The 21663-nt window shown below is 40.5% G+C and overlaps 1 protein-coding gene across 6 annotated transcripts in view; it reads left to right on the forward strand.

Moving 5' to 3' along the window:
• The window catches only part of GPHN (gephyrin), a 907672-nt gene that overhangs the window by 405203 nt on the left and 480806 nt on the right, over nucleotides 1–21663 (forward strand). For 3 of the 6 annotated variants that reach the window (XM_030213888.1, XM_030213889.1, XM_030213891.1), the window contains exons 4-5: nucleotides 4016–4105; nucleotides 15745–15837. In XM_030213888.1, the coding sequence (XP_030069748.1) occupies nucleotides 4016–4105; nucleotides 15745–15837 (183 nt within the window). The remainder of the gene's footprint in view (nucleotides 1–4015; nucleotides 4106–15744; nucleotides 15838–21663) is intronic. The other 3 variants (XM_030213890.1, XM_030213893.1, XM_030213892.1) reach the window with 1 other exon arrangement.

A 21663-nucleotide genomic window follows, 5' to 3' on the forward strand; every position in this document is an offset into this window, starting at 1 on the left:
GAGGTTCCATTGACCTGGGTTCTTGTTTTAAGTGAGCCTGAGAGCTAGGGATACCCCAGTCGTGAGAACAAGCAGCCTGCTTGTCCTCGGAGAAAGCGAATGATACATACCTGTAGCAGGTGTTCTCCGAGGACAGCAGGCTGATTGTTCTCACCTACCCTTCCTCCTCCCCTTTGGAATTGCGTTTCATAATTTTTGCTTGTCATTCAACTGAGCGGGAACGGTCGCGCACGGGCGGGAAGACGGCCGCGCATGCGCGGTGGGCGTGCCCTGCGTGCGGGACCGCCCGTGAAGTTTTCTTCCGGTTGGTGGGGGCTGCCGTGGACGTCAACCCAGTCATGAGAACAATCAGCCTGCTGTCCTTGGAGAACACCTGCTACAGGTATGTATCATTCGCTTTATCTGAGGTGGGAGAAGGAGCAACAGTGCCAAAGGAACTAGATAAAAAGAATAGCTAATTTGTTGGCAATAGTATTAGAAAATTGTTTTGCAGTGAAAGAATAAGCATTTATTGCACTTTTATCTTTCTGTATCAAGGACTTAACAGAAGATCCATAATAATAGGCAGCATGGAAAGCACATTCATATAACACAGATATGACTCATGATGTTATCACAATACAAATGAAACACCTTAATAGGCACAAATTAAAACATACAAATAACAGATTTGATGCTCTTAATATCAGCACAATATAGTGAAACATTGTAATAGGCAGCTGAGGGGGGCAAGTGCAATTGAGACATATAGAGATTCCTTTTCAAAGCACCTAGACTTACAAAGTTGCATAGGTTATATGCACCTTTGTAAGTCTATGTGCTTTGAAAATGAGCAGTATAGACATCTACCCAACACATATCCAGGAGACAACGACAATGACCCAGACTACTTCTCCCACCATAATTCCCTATGCTTATCCCGTATCCCATCCCCCCTCTCTTTCATTATTCTAATATACCTAACTTATATTTTCTCTTGCAATACTCTGTAACCCCTATTACTATGTATGCCGCATTGAACCTGCTTTGAGTGGGAAAGCGCAGGGTACAAATGTAATAAATAAATAGATAAGCTGGGCAGTACAAAATCATGGGATTAAATTGAAGGCAAATTATACGTACTGTTGCATAAATTATGAGGAACTGGTTTTAGTTACAGGGTGTGCAACAAGTTAGTCCAGATGTAGAGTAATTAGACAGTTATTTGCCACATATATTAAAAGCGTACAGCTGCTTCCTGAGGTAGAGGTAATCTTGAGATAGGTGTAACCTCTCTGAGGGAGTTCCTTATTGTGGAGGTTACTCCTGAGAAAGATTACTGGTGGATATCACATTGTGCAATTTCTTCTGATGAGGATATAGATAGTGATGCACCTTGAGAGAACCTTAGTCACTAAGGAAATCTACTGTGGTAAAATGATTAAAAAGAAGCTAAAAGGATTGGTCCACTAGAGTCCTAACCACAATGGTTAGGACTTTAAAACAAGCATGGACACTGTTTAAAAATACCATCTTGGAAGCCCAGACTGGATGTAATCTCCCTATTAACAAAGGTGGAAAAAGAGCAAATGACAGCCAGCATGGTAAAAAGGTGAAGCGAAAGAGGCTATTAGAACCAAAAGAATATCCTTAAAAGGATGGAAAAAAGATCCAAGAAACAGCATAAGCACTGGCAAGTTAGATGCAAAGAACTGTAAAAGAAGGCTAAAAGAGAATATGAAAAGAAACTTGCCTGTGAGGGAATCTGTGGGACCATTAGATCGTCAAGGAGCAAAAGGGGCACTCAGGGATCACAAGGTCATTGTGGAGAGACTGAATGAATTCTTTGCTTTTGCTTTTATGGAAGAAAATGTAAGAGATTTGCATTGACAATTATCAGCAAAATTATAGTACAACTGATAGAGATCTACCTGTACCAAATATGTTTTTCAAGAGTGATGATGCGGAGGAACTGAAAGAAATCTTGGTGAACCTGGAAGATGTACTCAGCCAAATTGACAAATTAGAGAGTAGTAAAGCACCTGAACCGGATGGTATGTACCCTAGGGTACTGAAAGAAGTCACACATGAAATTGCTGATATGCTGTTAATGATCTGTAACCTGTCGTTAAAATCGTCCGGAATACCTGAAGATTGGAGTTAACAAGTCAATCAGCACCTATAATTGCCACTTAAGCAATTATTGACACGAATTGGCATTAATTAGAATTTACATGCAGAACTGTCTAAGCATATTCTATAGCGTGATGCACATAAATTCTAAGTTGCATAGTTGAAAAGTGGGTGTGGCCGTGGACATGGAAAGGGTGGATCGTGGGCATTTCTAAAATCTATGCACATTGTTGTAGGATACACCCAGTCCCGTGCCTTATTTAGGCATCGGCATTTATACAAGTTTTATTTGGTGTAACTGCCTGCAACTAAATTTAGTTGTGTGGATGGGCGCTTGTCATATTCTACAAACCGTGTGGAAATTTAAGCTTATTCTATAAAGTGTGTCTAAATTTCGGCAGACTTTATAGAATGCTCCCAGGTATATTTAGTTTTAGCGCTGATTTTTTAGGTGTGATATATAGAATTTAGTCCATTATGTTTATGCCTATGTTCATTACAGCTTGATGAATCGCTTTTCTTTTTTAACAAATCAAAGCGATGTAGAAAAAATGTATAAAATTTATAATAAGAATTAATAAATCAGTTAATAAAAGGAAAGAAACCATTCATACCAGAAAACATTCAACTGATACTTCCGCATGCTCGTCTGGCATTACTGCTCTGCACAACAGTAACATGGTATAAATTAAATTTGGTGAAAAAAATAGATTTTCAGTACCACCTTAAAAGCTTTCAAAAGGGTTCAGCTCTAATATGCAGGGGAAGGCTATTCCAAAGAAATGGGGCCATGAAGTAAAAAGCACTTTTGCGTGTTACTTCATAATATGCCTGCCTAGGATTTGGCAGGACAAGCTGATGATCATTGAGGCAGCACAAACAATGGGCTGTGGTGTAAGGGATGTTCAAAGATGCCATATAATCAGGAAGACCTGTATGTACTGCTCTATGGGCCAAGTTAAGGATTTGGAATTGAATCCTCAAGTATACGGGAAGCCAGTGCAACCTCAGTAAGAGTGGGATAATGTGATCTGAGCACCTTGCATGGCACAGCAGAGGAACTGCTGTGTTTTGAAGGGTCTGCAATCATTTTATTTCTGAATTTGAAAGGCCAGCATATACTACGTTGCAATAATCAAGCTGGGAACAAAAAAATGCATGGAACAAAATGAGTAATTCTTTGAAATCAAGGATACCTCTTATCCGCTTTAAGTGCTGAAATTTGATTTGAGAAAGTTAGGTGAGAGTCTAACAGAACCCCTAAAGTGGTCAGCTTGATGTATAGGACTGCCAGACAACATAGGTATAATAGAAGGAATTGGGGCATGGCCTGTAAGCCAACATACTGTTGTCTTTTGCGGGTTTAAGACCAAATGATGCTCTCGGAGCCAAGAAGAGATTTCCTCCAAGCACATTTGCAAAGGGGAAAGATCAGGAACAGTGGCAGATACATAATGAAGGATTAAAATGTCATCTGCTTATAAGTATGTGCTGAATCCCAAGGATTGAATTAAATGGCCCAAAGGGCTCAAATAGATATTAAAGAAATCCAGAGACACCACAGGAGAGCAGGTAAGAATTTGATTGATCCTCTAAATTACAAACCCTAAAAGTACAATCCCGGAGGAAGGAAGTGAACCAAGACAGTACCTTCAAGTTCAATATCCCTGAGTCGTTGCAGTAAAAGATTATGATTAATTACACCGAATGCAAAGAGATAGCTATAGGAAAACTGCAGGATTCATAGTTTATGGAGATGATGCAATGTTCCTAACAAATAATAGGGAACCATAGCAAGGGAGAGGGATTTGGATGGGAAGTTGTTGTCAGAGGCAGAGAGCCCTGACCTGTGTAGCTAAACACAGTGTTCAAAATTCCACACACCATTTTCTGGTTCTTACAGGAAGGTTCGAGTAAAACAAGAGGCCAAGGCCCTAAAGGACAAATATTGTACCATACAGAGGCTCATATCTGTTCTGCTGCAGCTCATCAGGTAACAGTTCTGTGCTGCCAGAGGTAAGACTCTGTTCTCACTGTGGATCAGTGTGCCTCAGAAATTAATAAATGAATTAGAGGGAGGTTAACAAAGGTGACAGCATAGAAGCCTTAGACCATAGGCAATGAGTAGTATGGATAATATGAATGTGGTGGTCCCTGTTTGAAACAGGTGTCCTTGCTGTGTCAGAGTTCAGAGTTGATAGGGATACTTGTGTTACAAATACGTACAGAGTGGCCTTTGGTCGCATAAGTGCTTATATCCCACTATAGACCAATGTATTGCATTTGTACCCTAAAACAGTATTATTTTCCCTGTATATGGATGACAAAAGAATAAACAAATACCAATTACCTCAAACAAACCAACATTTTCTTGAATCCTAGCCAAGGTTGCTAAATTGATTACTATAGACAAGTAATAGATAAGTGGCAAATCTGGTGTTTGGCAATGTTGTATTTCCTAACTCATATCTACATGCCATATACACCTGTTTAAGACCCTGACCACCCTGTATATTAATGTAGTGGACCAGCACATGTACATAGGGATGTTGTATGCATTGTGCCATTTGGCCCACTGGTATAGACTATAGGTGCATACTGCAGTTTATGGCTGAGTTACACCTGTGCATGCAGTTACACTGCATAGTAACCCATACCCCATGTCTATTATCTGACCTGTGGCCTAACATTTATTCCTTAAATATCTGCAGATGCTCCAAGCCAGGCACCAACATGGATAGAGGAGGAGGAGGAAGAAGGAGAAGGTTCTCAGCAACAGTCAGAAGAGTTGAAAGACTCAGAGTCTTCCTCTTCTTCCAACTCTTCCAATTCACAGTCAAAAGCAAAAGAAGAAGAAGCAAAGAGAGAGGTCCAACCTGTCCCCCTCCCCTCGTTTAATATGGCCCCAGAGACATCACCACCACACTCACAGATACCTGCCATAGATGTTGCTGCCCGTAAGACCACTTCAGAGGACCAACTTTGACAGGCTGGTTTCTGCAGATGAGATACTGGTGGCAGAGGTATGGGTCCCATGGCACATAATGCCATCTGTGAGAGCCCATATCTCTGCCTCACCATAGGAAGAGCTATGTTGATGGACACTTCTGTTTATATTTAATGTTTTAGGATATTGTTGGTATGTTTTTATGCTTTGATATTCTTTTCAATTGCAAACTTTGTGCTATTTTGTAAAGAAGATGGTATAGGGTATGTGGTCCTTTTGCATACAATATAGCATGATCACTTTGTAGGGGATGGCCCAACAGCATTTGATAATTACAGTAGCCATGCAAGTAATGTGGTTAGGACAGAGCTTGACAAAGCCCAGGTGCCAGGTTGCCTTGGTGACTAAAAAATTGGACCTTGCACCTAGGTTTTGCTGGCACAAACCCACAGCAGCAAGTAGCTCAACTGGAGCTGCAGGGAGCAGGTAGGGTCAGCATCTGGTTCTCTTTTCCTCTTCCCCTCCCACCACATACGTCTGACATGTGGACGCACATACGCATGCACATACTTGTGTCCCCCTACCCCCACCCCGATCTAGGCTTCTGATCACAAGCGGAAGGAGAACATCTGCATGTCAGGCAGCAGTCTTCTCTTCTGCTGTGTGGTGCTGAATGTAATCTTTGAACCATGTGGTTCAAATTTTGCATTCAACGCTAAAGCAGCAGAGGAGCAGGATGCAGTTCGATGCATAAGCACTCTCCTTTCCTCTGCTTGTGAATCTCAACAGGCTGGGACTTCTGGGGGGAGGGAGAGAGAGAGAGTGCTGGGTTTCTGTGCCATGTGCTGAGGGGAGGTGAAGCCACAGTGTCTGTGCTGTTATGTTGAGTGAGGTAGGGCAGTGGAAGTGAGAGTAGGGGCCTGTGTGTTGTGTTTTGCGGGGTGGGGGAGGGAGAGTTGGGTGTCCTCCTGTCAGGAGGGGGAGACAGAGCTGGGTGTCTGTGTTCTGCAGGGGTCAGGGTGCAGAGAGATGGAGCTGGATGTCTGTTTGCTATCTGACCTTGGTCACATGACCACAGATGTTAGCAGTGTGCTGCACGAATCCCGGAATTACTAGAACTATGTCTCAGTTTGTTGCCCTACATTTGCTTTTCTCTGCTTGTTTTAGTTGGTTATGTTATTTTGTTTGCTAATTTTTCTAGTCTGACCCGGGACAACTCAGCCTTTTTAGGGACTTTCTTTTCAGTGGTCTCCTTCATGATGTGCCCCTTCACAAGGAGCATTTTTGCTTCCTTTTTGCTTGCCTACCTAATTTTTTGGAGTATCTCATCCACCCAGGTTAATCTCCCTTCCACACCAACAGGTTCATTGTAAGGATGTAGGATTCTGGTGATCTAAGGACACAACCCAGTGGCTGGTCCCAGAACCCATTCTGGCCCTCAGGTATATCATATCATGTTAGTTAATCCTACAAATTTATCTCTCCCCGGTACTACGAATGTTTCCATTGGTCTTAATTGTAGATTGTTAAATTAAGTGTTCACATTCACAATCTGATCATCTCTTCAGGTGTAGGTATTCTGTGTCTCTCCAAGACCTGGTTAAAACAGCAACATTAAAGAACAAAATTACAGAGCATATACATAAGCATGGATTAGTAAGACAAAGCCAACATGGATTTAGTGAAGGGAAATTTTGCCTCACCAATCTATTACATTCATCTTTTGCTCTTTCTCTCTCCCCCCACCCACACCCCTAGTCTGCCTTCAGTATCTCTTGTCCATTCTCCTCTCTTCATGTCCATCATCATTCCTTCTGTCCTATCCAGTGCCCTCCCTGTACCCTGTCCTTATCCCCCACCCCCCCATGTTCAGTTTCTGCCCTCTGTGTCCTCATCCTTCCCCCTAAGGTCCATGTTCTTCCTCCTGTCCAACCTCCTCCCTTTATTTTTTTTTATTATGTTTTCAGTTGTCAATACAGACTATATGGAATGCAGTCATCAAAATACACAAAAGCAATACATGCGGAAAACAATGATTGTACTCATCAATGAACATTGAAGCAATTATACATCTCTATACTGGCTTTTTATCAAAGGCCCTCCGACTCAGAGTCACTCCCCTCAAGCCAACACATGCCCATATCATAATCCCCAACAAGCAACCTCTAACATTCCACAAGCATACATCCACTCACTCAATGGACCCCCTCCCCCTCCCACACCCTGGTTTCCAAAAGGTCTAAGATTTCCAAAAAGCGTGTTCACAACAAGGCATATTGTCTGTTATCTTGTTTAAGTGATTTGGAATAAAGTTTCCCCTCATGCTTGCCCACTTCTCATATTTTCAGGGTCCAGCAATCATAGGGGACCTTGTCAGGAGATGTCTAGAACTGCAATATTGTCTTCTGAACCAACAATAAGGATATGTATAAAAAGCGCCTTTGTGGTTGTGTGTGATACTGTGTAAGTAATGGTGTTTGATCTCCCAAAAGTAAGGTAGCGTAGTCCCACTCTAGGTCTTTTTGAACTACCTTATTAAGCAGTGGGAATGCTTTGCTCCAAAGAGAGAGGGTGGGACATTCCAAAAAGGTATGAAGGCGGGTCCCTTACCAGCGTGATACCTATTACAACATTCATTATGCCAGAGTCCCATCTTAGCCCCCTTTGCCTTAGAGATGTAGGCTCTATGTAGTATTTTGTATCGTGTGTCCCACAGATCCACTGATTTAATCATTTCATATAGTGTGGAGAAAAGTGTACAGAGCTGGGGGTGTGTATACTCTAGGCCCAGATCCCCATTCCAGTGTTGCACCAATTTCTCCATATCATCCATTGGTAGGGTTATTTTCAGGATCCTATACCAAGTAGACAGTCTGTTCAATGTGTTAGGTATGCGGAGAAGCATGAGGTCCAGGTCCCCATATGTCCAGGCAGCACCAAACCTGGTTTTCAAAGTGGACCAGTAGTGCCTCACCTGGAGGTACGGCAACATGTGGTGGTTCGAAAAACTCCTCCGCTCCTTGACTTGGGTAAAAGTAAGAAAAGAGTCCTCTCCCTTTTTAAGCAACTAGCCAATTCTAACACAGCCCCCCATTCTCCATCTCCAGAATTCCGAAAATCCCAGGCCCGCTGGGAATACAGCATTACCTGTGAGGCTCAGAAAAGGAGAGGCATCTGGGGTTTTGCACTGGCGTCCTTGCCACCAGCACCACACCCTTCTCCAAGGTTGAAGAAAACCCAATTTGGAGGCAACCAGAGGATATTTATTGGGAGTCATATGTAAGAGGTTTATAAAGGATAATGGATGACCCCACTCTTCCATCCATCCTGGGGGTGAAAAACGGTGTACTCCCACAATCCTTCAAAAATAAATCTCATAAGGGCTGCTACATTGTATAGTCTAAGGTCCGAGAGATTCAGACCCCCTAGTTCCTTGAGTTTATTTTATTTTATTTTTTTATTGCATTTGTACCCCGCAGTTTCCCACTCATGGCAGGCTCAATGCAGCTTACATGGGGCAATGGAGGGTTAAGTGACTTGCCCAGAGTCACAAGAAGCTGCCTGTGCCTGAAGTGGGAATCGAACTCAGTTCCTCAGTTCCCCAGGACCAAAGTCCACCACCCTAACCACTAGACCACTCTGATGTTAACCTCTGATGTCCTATCTGCACCTCCCTCTGGTGCCAAATTAAGGAGCGGAATAAACGCCCATCCTCCTTCTCCCGCTGCCTGCCAGCCCCCTTCTCCCATCTGAGACCCCCCATTTTCAGCCCCCCTGACACAGTCCCCTCCTGCTTACCCTCAGCTCCCTGGACAGCCCCCTTCTCTCTGCCACCCGGCCCCCTGCATTTTTAAAATCTCTGAATTGGTTGCACCTCATGTCTGCAAAACAAGCAGATCGCCTGGGGCCTTCCCTCACTGTGTCCAGCCCTCGCAGAAGTAGGAAGTTATATCAAAGGAGGGCGGGACACAGTGAGGGGAGGCCTGAGGCAATTTGCTTGTTTTGCAGACGCGAGGCACTGCACTGCCGATTCAGAGATTTTTAGTAAGCCACTGCTCGAAAGGTTAAAAAAAGATACCGGTACGCTATACCGGCACAAAAAAGGCACTGTTCATACCCCTTGCCTCTCCAAACAAAGCAGGCAAACTATACCTCAGGTAACCTGTTTTCATTTATCACACTAGCTCATTCAAGCTGGCTGATTAGGCTCTGAACTTCACTAATTTCCTACTAAACACATACACCTAAAGAGGCCAAATCACACTTGAGACATTTTCTGCTCGTTGACCTCAATAGACACCATAGATAAGTACAATGAGCCATCTGAGTAAGTATATTGGCAAAATTAAAAAAAAAAAAAAAGAGAGAGAGAAAATAAATATCACCTGGATAATAATCACCAATTTTTCCAGGAAGTGACTCATTTGTAAATGGCTATCTGAGTATATTTAAAAGTGTAGCTGGACAAGTACTCTTTTTGTGTGTGTGTGTCAACACCCAAACAGCATGTCCAGCTCACAGAAAGCCAGATTTTTCCACATATGAGGCTGAGATGGCTATTGTCCTAAGGTATCACACCACTGCGTATCACTAGGCAGATGAATGTTGTGCATTACCATGGTCATGTTATGGAGGACCTCAAAAAGAAGTGAGGATGCTGAAAAAGGACAAGAAAAACATGCAGCCAGTAGCTATCTTCTGTCACCCCCCCCCCCCCCCCCCACCCATACTTCCTTTCAGCAGCAGGCCCTCAGTTCCTTTGAAATGAAGTACATACTATAGACAAAGTAGCTATTTTAGGAGCTGCTGGACCTGACAGCTCACATTCATAGGAACATCACAGTGTGTTGTGTTCTCTGTCATCCTATGTACAGCTCTCCCTTGTATACAAATCTGTGAGAACACAATAACTTAGTTTCCCCATTCAACATATCTAACTCCTCACTCTCCCTGATCCATGTCTCTCCTGGCTTGTGTTTGTTACCAAGATACAGGTCTTACATGTGCAATGTGACTAGGCTACTGTCCTGGGAAGAAGTAAAGTGGGTATTTTGTTTTTCTGTGCACCAACTAAACACTTCACTCAAAAGGCAGTCAAAATCCTATTACGATGGCAGTGTTTACTGACCACTTCTAAAAAATAGTTTATAGTTTATTAAAACTTACTATACTGCTCAAGCTAACCTGCAGATCTTGATGGATTACAGACTAAGAAACAAAATAAATTAGATTGGAAAGGAACTACAATTATTGTACAGGAAAGAGATCAAATCAATCACAACACTCCAAACATAATTAATTTGAGAAGGACTGCAGAGCCCAGGTGGTGGAGGAGGGGATATGAGAAAAGGAGGGACTGAAAATTGGACGAGAAGCAGTGTAGAGAAGAGGGGCAGGGGATAAAACAAAAAGATGGGGCAGTGAGACTGAGGAAGACTTCCAGCTCCCTAATTGGGCGTGAATGCTTGCTGAAATAGCCAGGTTTTCGCGGCGATCTTAAAATTTTTGAAAGATAGTTCCAAACATGCAAGGAGTGGGAGAGAATTCCAGTAGAAAGAAGCATGATGATGAGTGAATTCAAGCTAAGCAGATTTGGGATTAGGGAGCACCAGTCGATGATCATTAATAGAACGGATGAGACAGGGAAGGGAATAGGAAATGGTTAGAGAGGCAAGGTATGGGAGAAAGCCAAATATCTGTGCTTTAAAACTGAGAGTAAGACATTTGAAAATGATGCATTGTTCAACAGGGAGCCAGTGACATTTTTGGAACAAAGGAGAGATGCAGTCGAACCTATGTGCATGACAAATGAGTTCAATGGCCGTATTTTAAATTGACTGGAGTTATTTTTCAAGTTAGACTGAAGAGCATCCTAGGTTTAGTATATTACAATAATCAAGTCTTCTGATCAATAGTGATAGAACCAGGGAATGAAAGGTATCTTGGTCAAAGTAATGACCAGAATGGAGTTGACAGAGAATGAAGAGGTATATACTGGGAGGAAAATCCTCAGAGAAACTCAAAGGTTCTGCACCTCTAAATCTTTGGTGCACAAATTACATCTAATTATTGGCATAAAAACTTTCCAGTTTGAAAGAAATGGAGAACCAAAGTGCAAAGATACACTTACCTTAAATTATATTAGGAACTGCTTCTGCAGGGATGTATTTTTAAGTATATTTCTGAAAGTAATCAAAACAGATTGATCACTTCCCTGGGTACTTATGTGTCATGCTCTTTGTCACTAGCCTTTGTGTTGTGTTGTGTAGTGTTGGCTGGTTTTTTTTGAGGGGGGGGGGATTCTTTCCGTGAACTACCTGCCAAACCATGTCACACGTGTGACACAGCAAGGGACACAGGTATAGTATGTAGTTAGCTATGGCTGTCAGATAAAACTTGCTGGAATGCATTGCTACATATTATAGCGTTAGCAGATAGCAGGTAGATTCAGATTAGTGGAGTGACAATCACAGATCCTTTATACTATTGTACATTGGGACAAGTATAAGAGAATAATGGTGCACAAACAGTCTTGTGCTACTGCTGACTACCTAGCTTACATAACTATCATAGCCTGATAGGTGAGAGTAGAAAGATACCAATCAATCACTATTAAACGATCCTTTATGGTAACAATGGCCGCATTATATGTGCCATCTGTGAGATGTCTGCACTAGTGAGCTATATGTTTTTCTTTTATTTGGCTTGTTACAGGGGGACAACAGGCTGGAACCTTCAGGCAACAAGAAACAGCATAACCTGAAGGGCAGCAGGAGACAACCCAGCAAGAGTACACTGAGGAGTTTAAAGACGAGGAGGAGCAGTTTCTGTGCAGGGAGCATGGGGAGATAGCCTCCCACACCTGCCAGAAGGTGATGGATTGGGGGCCATCAGGGAATACCTGGGCTAGCAGATAGAGCTGAGGCGGGAACTGGCCCAACTGCAGATGGAGCAGGTCCATCCTCAGGCCAGCATAGCTGCCTCCCTGCAGCAAATGAGCAGTTATCTGGCCAACAAAGCTGCAGCTGATGCTGGTCAGCTGGGAAACTCACTGCCCCTGAGGGTGCTGAGTCCCCTTCATTGTCATTATAGGGAGGGGAAGGGGTGGATGAGAAACAGTACAAGGGAAGCGATACATCAGAGACTGCACCATTAAGGGGGAAATAACTGCCCTGGGGGAGAGGACTGGGAAAGGGAGGGAAGTGAATTTTGTTAAGAAACTATACACAGATTTTGCTCACTGGCACCTTCTCATTACCTCTAGTTAAAATCTTACCTTTTTATTTAAAATGCCTGTTGGATAAATCTGTTCCTGGCAGCATCAGTGGGTGCCTCCCTCTGGATGGGTGGTGTATCAACAGCTGAGGCAAAACCCTTGTCCAAGTCTCCAGCTACCTCTTGCTCTGGGGGTCAAATCCCTCTTTGGATGGCAGTGTTGTGCAGTGTACAACATGTTGTAAATATGTTACATTCTTCTTTGGGGTTGTGTAGGAATTTACCTCCAATCCTGTCAAGATACTTGAAGTGGCTGTTTTGAATGCCTGAGGTGCATTCTATCACAGACCAGGTGCGCTGGTCTGCCCTATTGTACTACTCCTCCTGTGGTATCACTGGTTGTCGCACTAGAGTCAGGAGCTACCTTGGATGGAGACAATAGTCAGTAGGGCATTGTTAAGGAACAGAATAGGATTAGACAGAGTTTATTTCAGGGTAAACAGTTTACTGTGGCGGAGCTGCTGCAGGCATGCCTTTGTGTAGATCATAGTTTCATGCATATTCATTGTGGAAATCTTGAAAACCTGACTAGATTGTGGCCCTCGAGGACCATAGTTGCCCACTCCTGCTTTAAGTGCTTGCTTGAGGAGCATTGCTTGGTGCATCAAGTTAGTGATGCTTCCATAGGAAAGTTAACTACATATCTCTTAAGATAGAGATCTTCAGTACAAAGTCCGCAAGCCACTAGTGGTCCATTATTGCAAGAGGTAACAGATTTTGTAAGGCCTGTGATAAGCTGTTGTCCTCATCCAAAATGGCTTCTGGTTTTATCACTGTTTGCAGAATATACTTACTGGTGACTGCTGAGGAGTAGAAAGAGTGTGTGAAAAGGGCTTAAAGGTGTATATGGATCCCTCTTCAGTGGGTTACTTTTCAGAACAAATCATTCTGGGTGTTGATGGCTGCATTCAGGGCCATAGCTATAGGTGAGTTAGAGGGGCAGCTACACAGTATTGGTCAGCAGCAGATGAAAAGCAAGAAAGACCCTCACTCTCCTATCATCTGGGCTTTGGAGGGAAACAGGAGAACAGGAAACGTGGCTGTTTCAGAATTAAAGACCTTAAGGTCATATTAAATTTCTTAAACATTTCCATTAAACCCTCTTCTGTGTTGGAGGGTAAAATAGTTTGTCGCCTGGGCTGCGAGTATAAGGAAGGTAGGTGGAGAATACTGCGTGGGTGGGCTATATGTTGGATATGTGTTTGGGAGGCTTATATTTGTATGGGATGTGTGCATAGTTGTTCAGAGGAGATGTTACAGGGTGTGGGTGAAAGAGTGAATGGGAAGGGAGTTGTGGAGAGGTGGGATGGTTGTGTGGATTTGTGGCTTAAAATATGGCCTTTCAATCACATTTTATTTTCCAGCTTCTTCAATTATGTTTCTGTTTCTGTCATAGTCTGTGATCTTCTGTGCTGGAATGTTGAAAAGGTGAAGGTGTGAGACTTTTTGAATGTAACACTGGCCAACATTCTGCAGCCTTCAACTTTCTCTCATAGAGAAAGAGTCCTCTTTTATATGATTCTTTCCAGCATTCCTTATGTTGTGAAAGAATAAAAAGGAACATTATAATAATTCTAATGGGCCAGTTGGATATATTCTAGGTGTATTGAGAGATTTGAATAAGGGAGTATATTAAGCTTTTGGATGAAGGCATCCAAGTAAAGAGAATTTAGGCAGGCAGGGAGAAATTTAGTACCCATTCATGAGCACTTTGAACATTGTGTGCTGTATAAATATAAATTTAATTTCATATTGACTTTGTCATTTCCTTGATTTGTTTTATTGGATTGTATAATGAATTATTTGCTTAATTTTGATTGCACATTATTTGTTTTATAACATTTCTAAACCTCTTTTTTATTATTAAATGTAATAAACCATAAGGAAGAAAAAGAAAATGTGTATTTCCCTAGATTCTTTGGGATAATGTCACATAGGATTAATTCTTCACCCAGTACTGCTTTGAAACCTATCTAATGACTGTGAACTATGGCAGAACCGTGACTGATTAAATATGTATCACTCCAGAAAGTCATTCAGAGTCTGTCAGGCTTTTTATCTTTTTTGTCTAAGGAACAATATGGCAAGCTGAAACAGTTTCTTCTTGCTGTACTGACAGCCCTGTCATGACACATTCTCCATCAGGTTACATGAGTGAATTTGTAATCTGTAATACAAAAAAAATCCCTCTGTGCAATAGCACCATGACTTGTATTAAACTTGTGCTACTACTATACACTGACATCTTTTTTTATTCTGGATGGCAAGGGGCAAATTCAGCTCCATCTAGGTTACTGACTGCATCCTGTGCTGCAGGGTGGAGGGATTCTTCAGGGAAAATAATTTCTGCTGATCTATTCTGTTCTCTTTCATCCTTCCAAATGGGTCAACTATTGGAAAAGTATGTTTCTCATTTCCAGTGTAGGATCTCAATATATGCTATATTAATAGTAGTAGAATAAAATTGTTGGGAAATTTTTGGTGTACCACTTAGTGGCCGTAGTGGTTGCCATAATTAAGTGCTTAAAGAATGTACCTAAAGAATGGTTATTTATAGGTGCAGTTTCAAAGGGATTGCAGTTGTTTACCTATGGAGTATTACCTATGCAGTATTCAGTGAGCATGCAGAGCATGAGTGGTGATTCGTTAATGCCTTGACAGGAATGGGGACGTATAAATAAAAACAAAAAATGGAGACATGTAAATAAAAAGCTGCTGGGTCTATGAAATCCCTAGTCTAGCGACTCCCAACCCAAACCAGTTTGATTCTCCCCACCAACATGCAGCTTTGTTCATCAGCCCTTTTCAGCCCTATGATATGCCCCCCTCCTCCTGACTTAGCACCAAAACGTTCTGGTAGTCTAGTGGACTCTTCCCTTTCCCCTCCCCTCTTCAATCTGATCCCTTTACCCCACCATTAAAACAATCAATTTCCTGGTGTCTAGTGGCACACTTCCAAACCCTGACTCCCCCCCCCCCCCCCCCCCCCCGAGCTCCAAAGCGTACCTTCAAGAGGAAGGAATGATACCCACTCAATCCTGCCTCAGCATTGCTGGACTGCCATCTTTGAAAATGGTGGTCCCTGACCCCTCATGGTGCATTCTAGGATTCACCAAGAGAGGTCAGTCTACCAAATTCTAAAAGCTTTAAGCCGCCAAAGGGTAGGGTCACAAAAAAACAAGCTAAAATGCTAGAATCGAAAAATAATGTTTAATACTCGAATTGTTACTTGCTTTTACAGACTGATTTTTCAAAGCCTCATAGGATATGGCATTTCCTTTATGAACTTCTTCAATAGCATGAAATTTTACAAAGTTTTGACTACTTTTAGTGTCAGGGTTCTAGATGCTTTTAAATTAAGACCATGTTCCAAATGTGCCATACCTGATAATGCTACTGTTCTCTTTCAGGAAACCTTGGTAGATTGGTGTGATGAGAAGGAGCTTAACTTGATTTTAACAACAGGAGGAACGGGTTTTGCACCACGAGATGTCACGCCAGAGGTGAGAGTCATAAATTTCAAAAAAACAATCTACTTTGTAAGATTTAAAATGCAGACACTTGCACACAGCGAAAGAAGATACGAGAAAGAAGCTATAAAGAAAAAAAAACACACTGTACTTTTATTTATATTGATCGTGATGTATGTATAACACTTGCACACACAATCAAGAACATGAACTGTTAAAGCTATATTGTTTGCATTGTTATTATGGCTTTTCTCCTTGGTTTAGTGTAATTGGAGGAGGGGGTTAAGAAAAATCGATTAAATTGTTTTTCAATTTTAACCCTGTTAAAGTTATCTCAGAACTCACCCCATTTAAAAAATATTTTTAAATGCTTCCTTTGTGTTTTTTCTGTTAAAATCAAAAGTATGATTTCAGATTCTGAGTTGCCATCCTTGAAAATCCTTATTTACAATTTTATCCAGTATACTTGAAAATTATTTTAAAAAATTTGGAGGCCCATTCTTACCTAAAAGTTATGGGTTCGATATTCAAATATTCAGTGAATGCCCTAGCACTACCTGGGGGCAGAATCTGAAGTGTATTACCAATATTCAGCGCTGGTATGTGGATAACTGTCCAGATGAGTTAGGACAGTGCTGATATCTGGGTATGGCCAAGTGCTAAATGTAGGGGTATAAATTTAAACATAGCTGTCACTGTTTGAAGTCAGCATTATCTGCAGTGTTTAATTAGTAGGGGGCTTAAGTGTATTGTACATGGCCTGATATTCAACACTGGCAGGACTTCTGCGGGTGTTCAGTACCACCATCCAGATAGTGCTGCTGAATATCATTACAGGCTGCCTCGGCTCTATCCAGATAGAGCTAGGACAGTCCAGGGAAGGAGCTTCGGTGGAGTTAGGCATCATCTAGATAGTGGCGATATTGATTCTACAGACTAGATAACTATCCAAATAAATGTTAGGACAGCAGAAAGGCTATCCAAACTTTATATGGTTTCCTGTCTGGATAATGCTCTCAATATCGCCACTATTCAGTTAATGATATCGGTCTCCTCTGAATCCAGATATTCAGCGCCAGCTACTATCTGGACACCAGTGCTGAATATTCAGATTTATTTCAGCTGCGGCAATGAGTATTTAAAAAAAAAAAAAATGCCAACTGCCAAGCTTGAATATCATCCTGACAGAATTCTACATGCAGGTGTACTCATATGGGGCCAGTCTTCTTTAGTAATTTCTTATATGTGTTATGTGATTTTTGCTGATCTATGGATTTTAATATCCAGTGACTTAACCAATGAACCAATTTTAGAAACGCTTTTTCACTTATAAAGACACATGTAAAGAGGGGTTTTCTAAAATTGTAGTGGTTTATGGTCACATATAAGTACATATGAGACTAGCGCCAGTACTTACATGCATGCTGTGTGGAGACATATTTTATAAAATGCATGTGTACACGCATAAAGGAAATGCACACAAAGCAGATGTAAATTTCTCTTGTTGCAGCGGGAAAATCTTTGTTTGGTCAAGGTCAATGTGCGGTTGTTAAACAGTTTGACTTCTCTAGCACTTTTGATTTGGATGACCATGCTATCGATTTTCAGTACTTTTGGGATCCAGGGGATGGCCCTCAATTGGCTTTATGTTTTTTTTTATCTTAGAGATCCTTTAGTGTTAAATGTAAGAGAATTTTTTCTGAGGCTTGGAGGGCCTTATGCAGAGTTTCGCAAGGATCTGCTTTATCTCACTTATTATTTAATATTCTCACGCAATCTTTGGGAGAAGCTTTAGCAGCCTCAGAACAGATAAAAGTCAAATTATTCCATCTATGCTGATGATATTACAGTTTTTTATTCTGTATCAGTTGATTGGGCTGTTACCTTGAGAGGGGTTCAGACTTACAAAGATATCATTGAGGATGGGATCATATCTCATGCTTAAGCTGAATCGAGACAAAACAACATTTGTATGGTTAGGTCCTTTAGATAACCCTCTGAGTGGTAAAAAGTCACAGTGTGTTTGGATCCATTCTCGTTTCTCACCGCTTCAAAGATTTTAGGAGTCATAATCAATAGTACTCTTTCTATGAACTTTTATGTAAATTCAGTAGTAACTAAATCATTCTGTCTCTTCAACAAATTGAGAACTATTTGTAAATATTCATAGCAATCAGCTTTCTGACTTCTAGTACAAACTATGATATTATCAAGAGTGGACTCCTGCAATGTGATATTTGCAGGCTGTTTCACTTCAATTATCAGAAAGTTGCAAATTGTTCAAAGCACAGCAGTGAGATTGATCTATTCTTTATGTATATGACTTGGTGACCCCCTGCGTACCAAGAAACTTCACTGACTCCTAATAGAAGCCAGAGCTCAATTTAAGATATGCACTCTATTTTTTAAATTCTGTATGGAGAAACTCCATCTTATATGTTGGAGCTTATAAATTTACCATTAGGTTATGGCTTTTATGGAACACATAACCAATTATTGTTGCACTTACCTTCTGCCAGAAATGTTAGATTTTCAAGATGTTTTCTTCCTCTTTCTATTACTAGACAGTTTCTATCTGGAACTCATTACTTTTATTGATAAGATCTATTAGAAATTATTCAATTAATTATTTTAAGAAATCATTGAAAACTTTCATTTTTTTAGTTTGATTATATAAGATGACCCAATTTCTTGCCTTTGTAATCTACACTGAACTGTTGGTATTTGCGGAATATAAGTTCCTGTATAATGTAATGTAAGTTTGCATTTGCTTGCATACTGGACTTTTATTTTAAAAAGGCACATAGGCTTCTCTAATCTGATATTTAAAGTTTAACACTTTTGGGGAAAAAAATTTTGAACACTTGATATATCAATTGTACCAGGGTCAAGCAAGCCCAGCAAAATGCCCAGGGCTGCCCAATGATAGGTGCCACCTACTGTAGCACCCTCACCTCCCTGCAGGTGACTGCATTTCTCCCCCTCTCATTACTCCCTCATAGGTTGGAGATCCAGGGTCCTTGCTCTCCCCGTCTATAACGAGCAATTGGCAGAGGCAGCAAGGTAAACGGTGTGACTGACCGGTGCCACCAGGGCCCTTCTACTGCCATGTCTGCCTCTCTGATGTCAATTCCTGTGAACGGGACATAGCAGTGGAAAGGCTCTGGTGGCAAAGGCCAGAGGCAGGCTGTTTACCTCGTTGCCTCTGCCAGCTGCTTGTTGCAGATTTTGAGGGCCTCAAGGGAGCTGCCAGGAACTGTGGGAGATGGGTGGGGGGCATTAGAGAGATACCAGGACCTGCGGAGAGCGGAGGAGTAAAGAGATACTGGAACCTGTGAATGTTGGGGAGGGTAGAGAGATGCTGGGACCTGTGGATGGAGGGGGATTAGAGAGATGCTGTGACATGTGGGGGGTGTGAACATGGGTAGTTTTTGGACAGGTCATGGGCGTGACTTTGGAATGTACTTTACAGAATAGTATAGATTTACACACTTTAGAACACAATTAGGCTCCAACAGTTACAACTGCCATTGACTTGGTGTAATTGTTGGCACCTAATGTTTGACAGGCCAATTCTGTCTTACTCTAGCATTCCATAATGGCATCTTAGCACTAAGCATATGGCATTAGGGTGCCTAAATCTTGGCGCCAATTTATAAAATTGCCATCAATGTGCATATGGCAAGGGAGTGTGGGGGGGGGGGGGGCAAGAAATAGGTGTATATTCTCCACTTCAGAAGGGGGTTGCACATCTGTCTTCAATCACTTTAGTGCCTGGATTTACACTTGCTCCCCGGGATGTCTAACTCTTAACAAAATGTTTCTTTAGTGCAGCACTTCACTGGAAGGATATGGGGAGGTTGCCCCCTTAATCTCCAGAGAATCTTCCTCCTCCCTCCCCCTGAAAGTAATATGGGCAAAACATGTTGGGCTGTGCTGATAGTTTTGGTAACCTAGATATTTGTAAAATGGCTAATGTACTTCTGTTTGTGCTGATATAAATCTGTATGTTCTGAAATACTGGCATATACATGTTTATGTTGTTGTTTTGTATCTTTGGATGTTGATTCTTATGACATGGATGCTCCGGCCACATGATTCATACACATCTATTTCTAAAAGGCTCTGTGTCAGTAGATTCTGTTCTAAAAATACTAGATGGACTTGAGACATCCCAGCCTGGATATCTCAATTCCACTTTGTACATCCTTTCTAAAATGCTGCTTCATTGGTTTTTTTGTGAGATTGGAAAATTGGTTTATTGATTGGTTTTGACTCTTTCTTTGGATATTTGAATGTTTTGTGCATTTATAAAATAAGCTTAAAATAAGTGCTTTCTTTACCATTTTTTAGGTGCCATGTTATTTATTTATTACATTTGTACCCCGCGCTTTCCCACACATGGCAGGTTCAATGCCATAAAACTTCCTTCTGTAGATCTTACTATCACTTTTCCTAACCAATATCCAAATGTTTGTTTTATATTTCTTTTCTAAATGCCTCTTTATAAATTGTACAAGATTTATTTATTTATTTTATTTATTTATGGCATTTCCCACATTTTCCAATTAGTGTTGTTTCAATGTGGCTTACATGGAACTAAGATATAACAAAAGAGAGGGAACAAAGTACAAACTAAAGTCCAAACAAAAAAAACAGCACCACGGGCCTTTAAAAATGGAACACAGTTCTTTAATGAATGAGCCTTGACAAAAAGACCCGACACGGGCCGTGTTTTGGTGACTAGCACCTGCGTCAGGGGTCTACATAGAATACAAAACATAGAAATAATATATTTAAAAAAATTTTTTTTTAAATATAATGAGTAAAACCAAAGATTAATATTTAGACTCATCAAGCATACATATATAAGCTTATATAAACACCTAAAGCATTTAATATTTTAACATTGCATTTAATATTTTAACATTCTCATATATTATTATATAGTAATTTGAAAATAAATGGATAATTAATCAAAACAAAAATGGTAACTCACCACAGTGATGACGTGGAAAACTTGGGGAATAACTCGAATATATTCCTCTACAATATATTATTCCTTACTTTTGGACAAAAAAAATTTTCATATATTAATATTATATGTTTAAAACGCTTATTTTAATTATTTATAATATATTTTATAAAAAGGTCATATTATATAATACTGGCTATAACTAAATTTCATATTCATAAAAGCTTAAACTAACAGGTCAAAAATAATTTTTTAAAACATTTTAAAATATACAATAAATTTCAAACATTACACTGATAATATCATAAACCTTCAAAAACATTCAAATCAGCACAGAAATGAATAAATATATACATCTTCAAATATAAAAAAGCCAAAACTATAATATCTAGTGGCATTACTTGATCTTAATTTTAAAAAAACAACATTTTGTCACTATATGTGTAAATTGTTGGTGTAATCGGATACGGCACACTTAAAAAATCTTTCTCCTTATTTGTTAAAAAACCAGACTCAAAACCAAAGTTTATCCAGATAACAAAATAAATGCAAATTTTAAAGGTATTTTGTCACTAGCTAAAATACCATTAGCAGTTACAAATAAAATGTACATAATTAATTGTAATTGGCAGATAACGAAACAAATATACCCAGAGCTCCAAAAGATAATAGAAGCCCTGTTAATGCTACAATATATATGTGTGTGTACATGCACACACACACATACATATGTATATATGTATGTGTGTGTGTGTGTATATGTATATATATATATATATATATATATATATATATGTATACACATACACATATAGTGACAAAATGTTGTTTTTTTAAAATTAAGATCAAGTAATGCCACTAGATATTATAGTTTTGGCTTTTTT

The sequence above is a fragment of the Microcaecilia unicolor genome, chromosome 9 (genome assembly GCF_901765095.1).
Source record: "Microcaecilia unicolor chromosome 9, aMicUni1.1, whole genome shotgun sequence".
In the NCBI taxonomy this organism is placed as follows: Eukaryota; Metazoa; Chordata; class Amphibia; order Gymnophiona; family Siphonopidae; genus Microcaecilia; species Microcaecilia unicolor.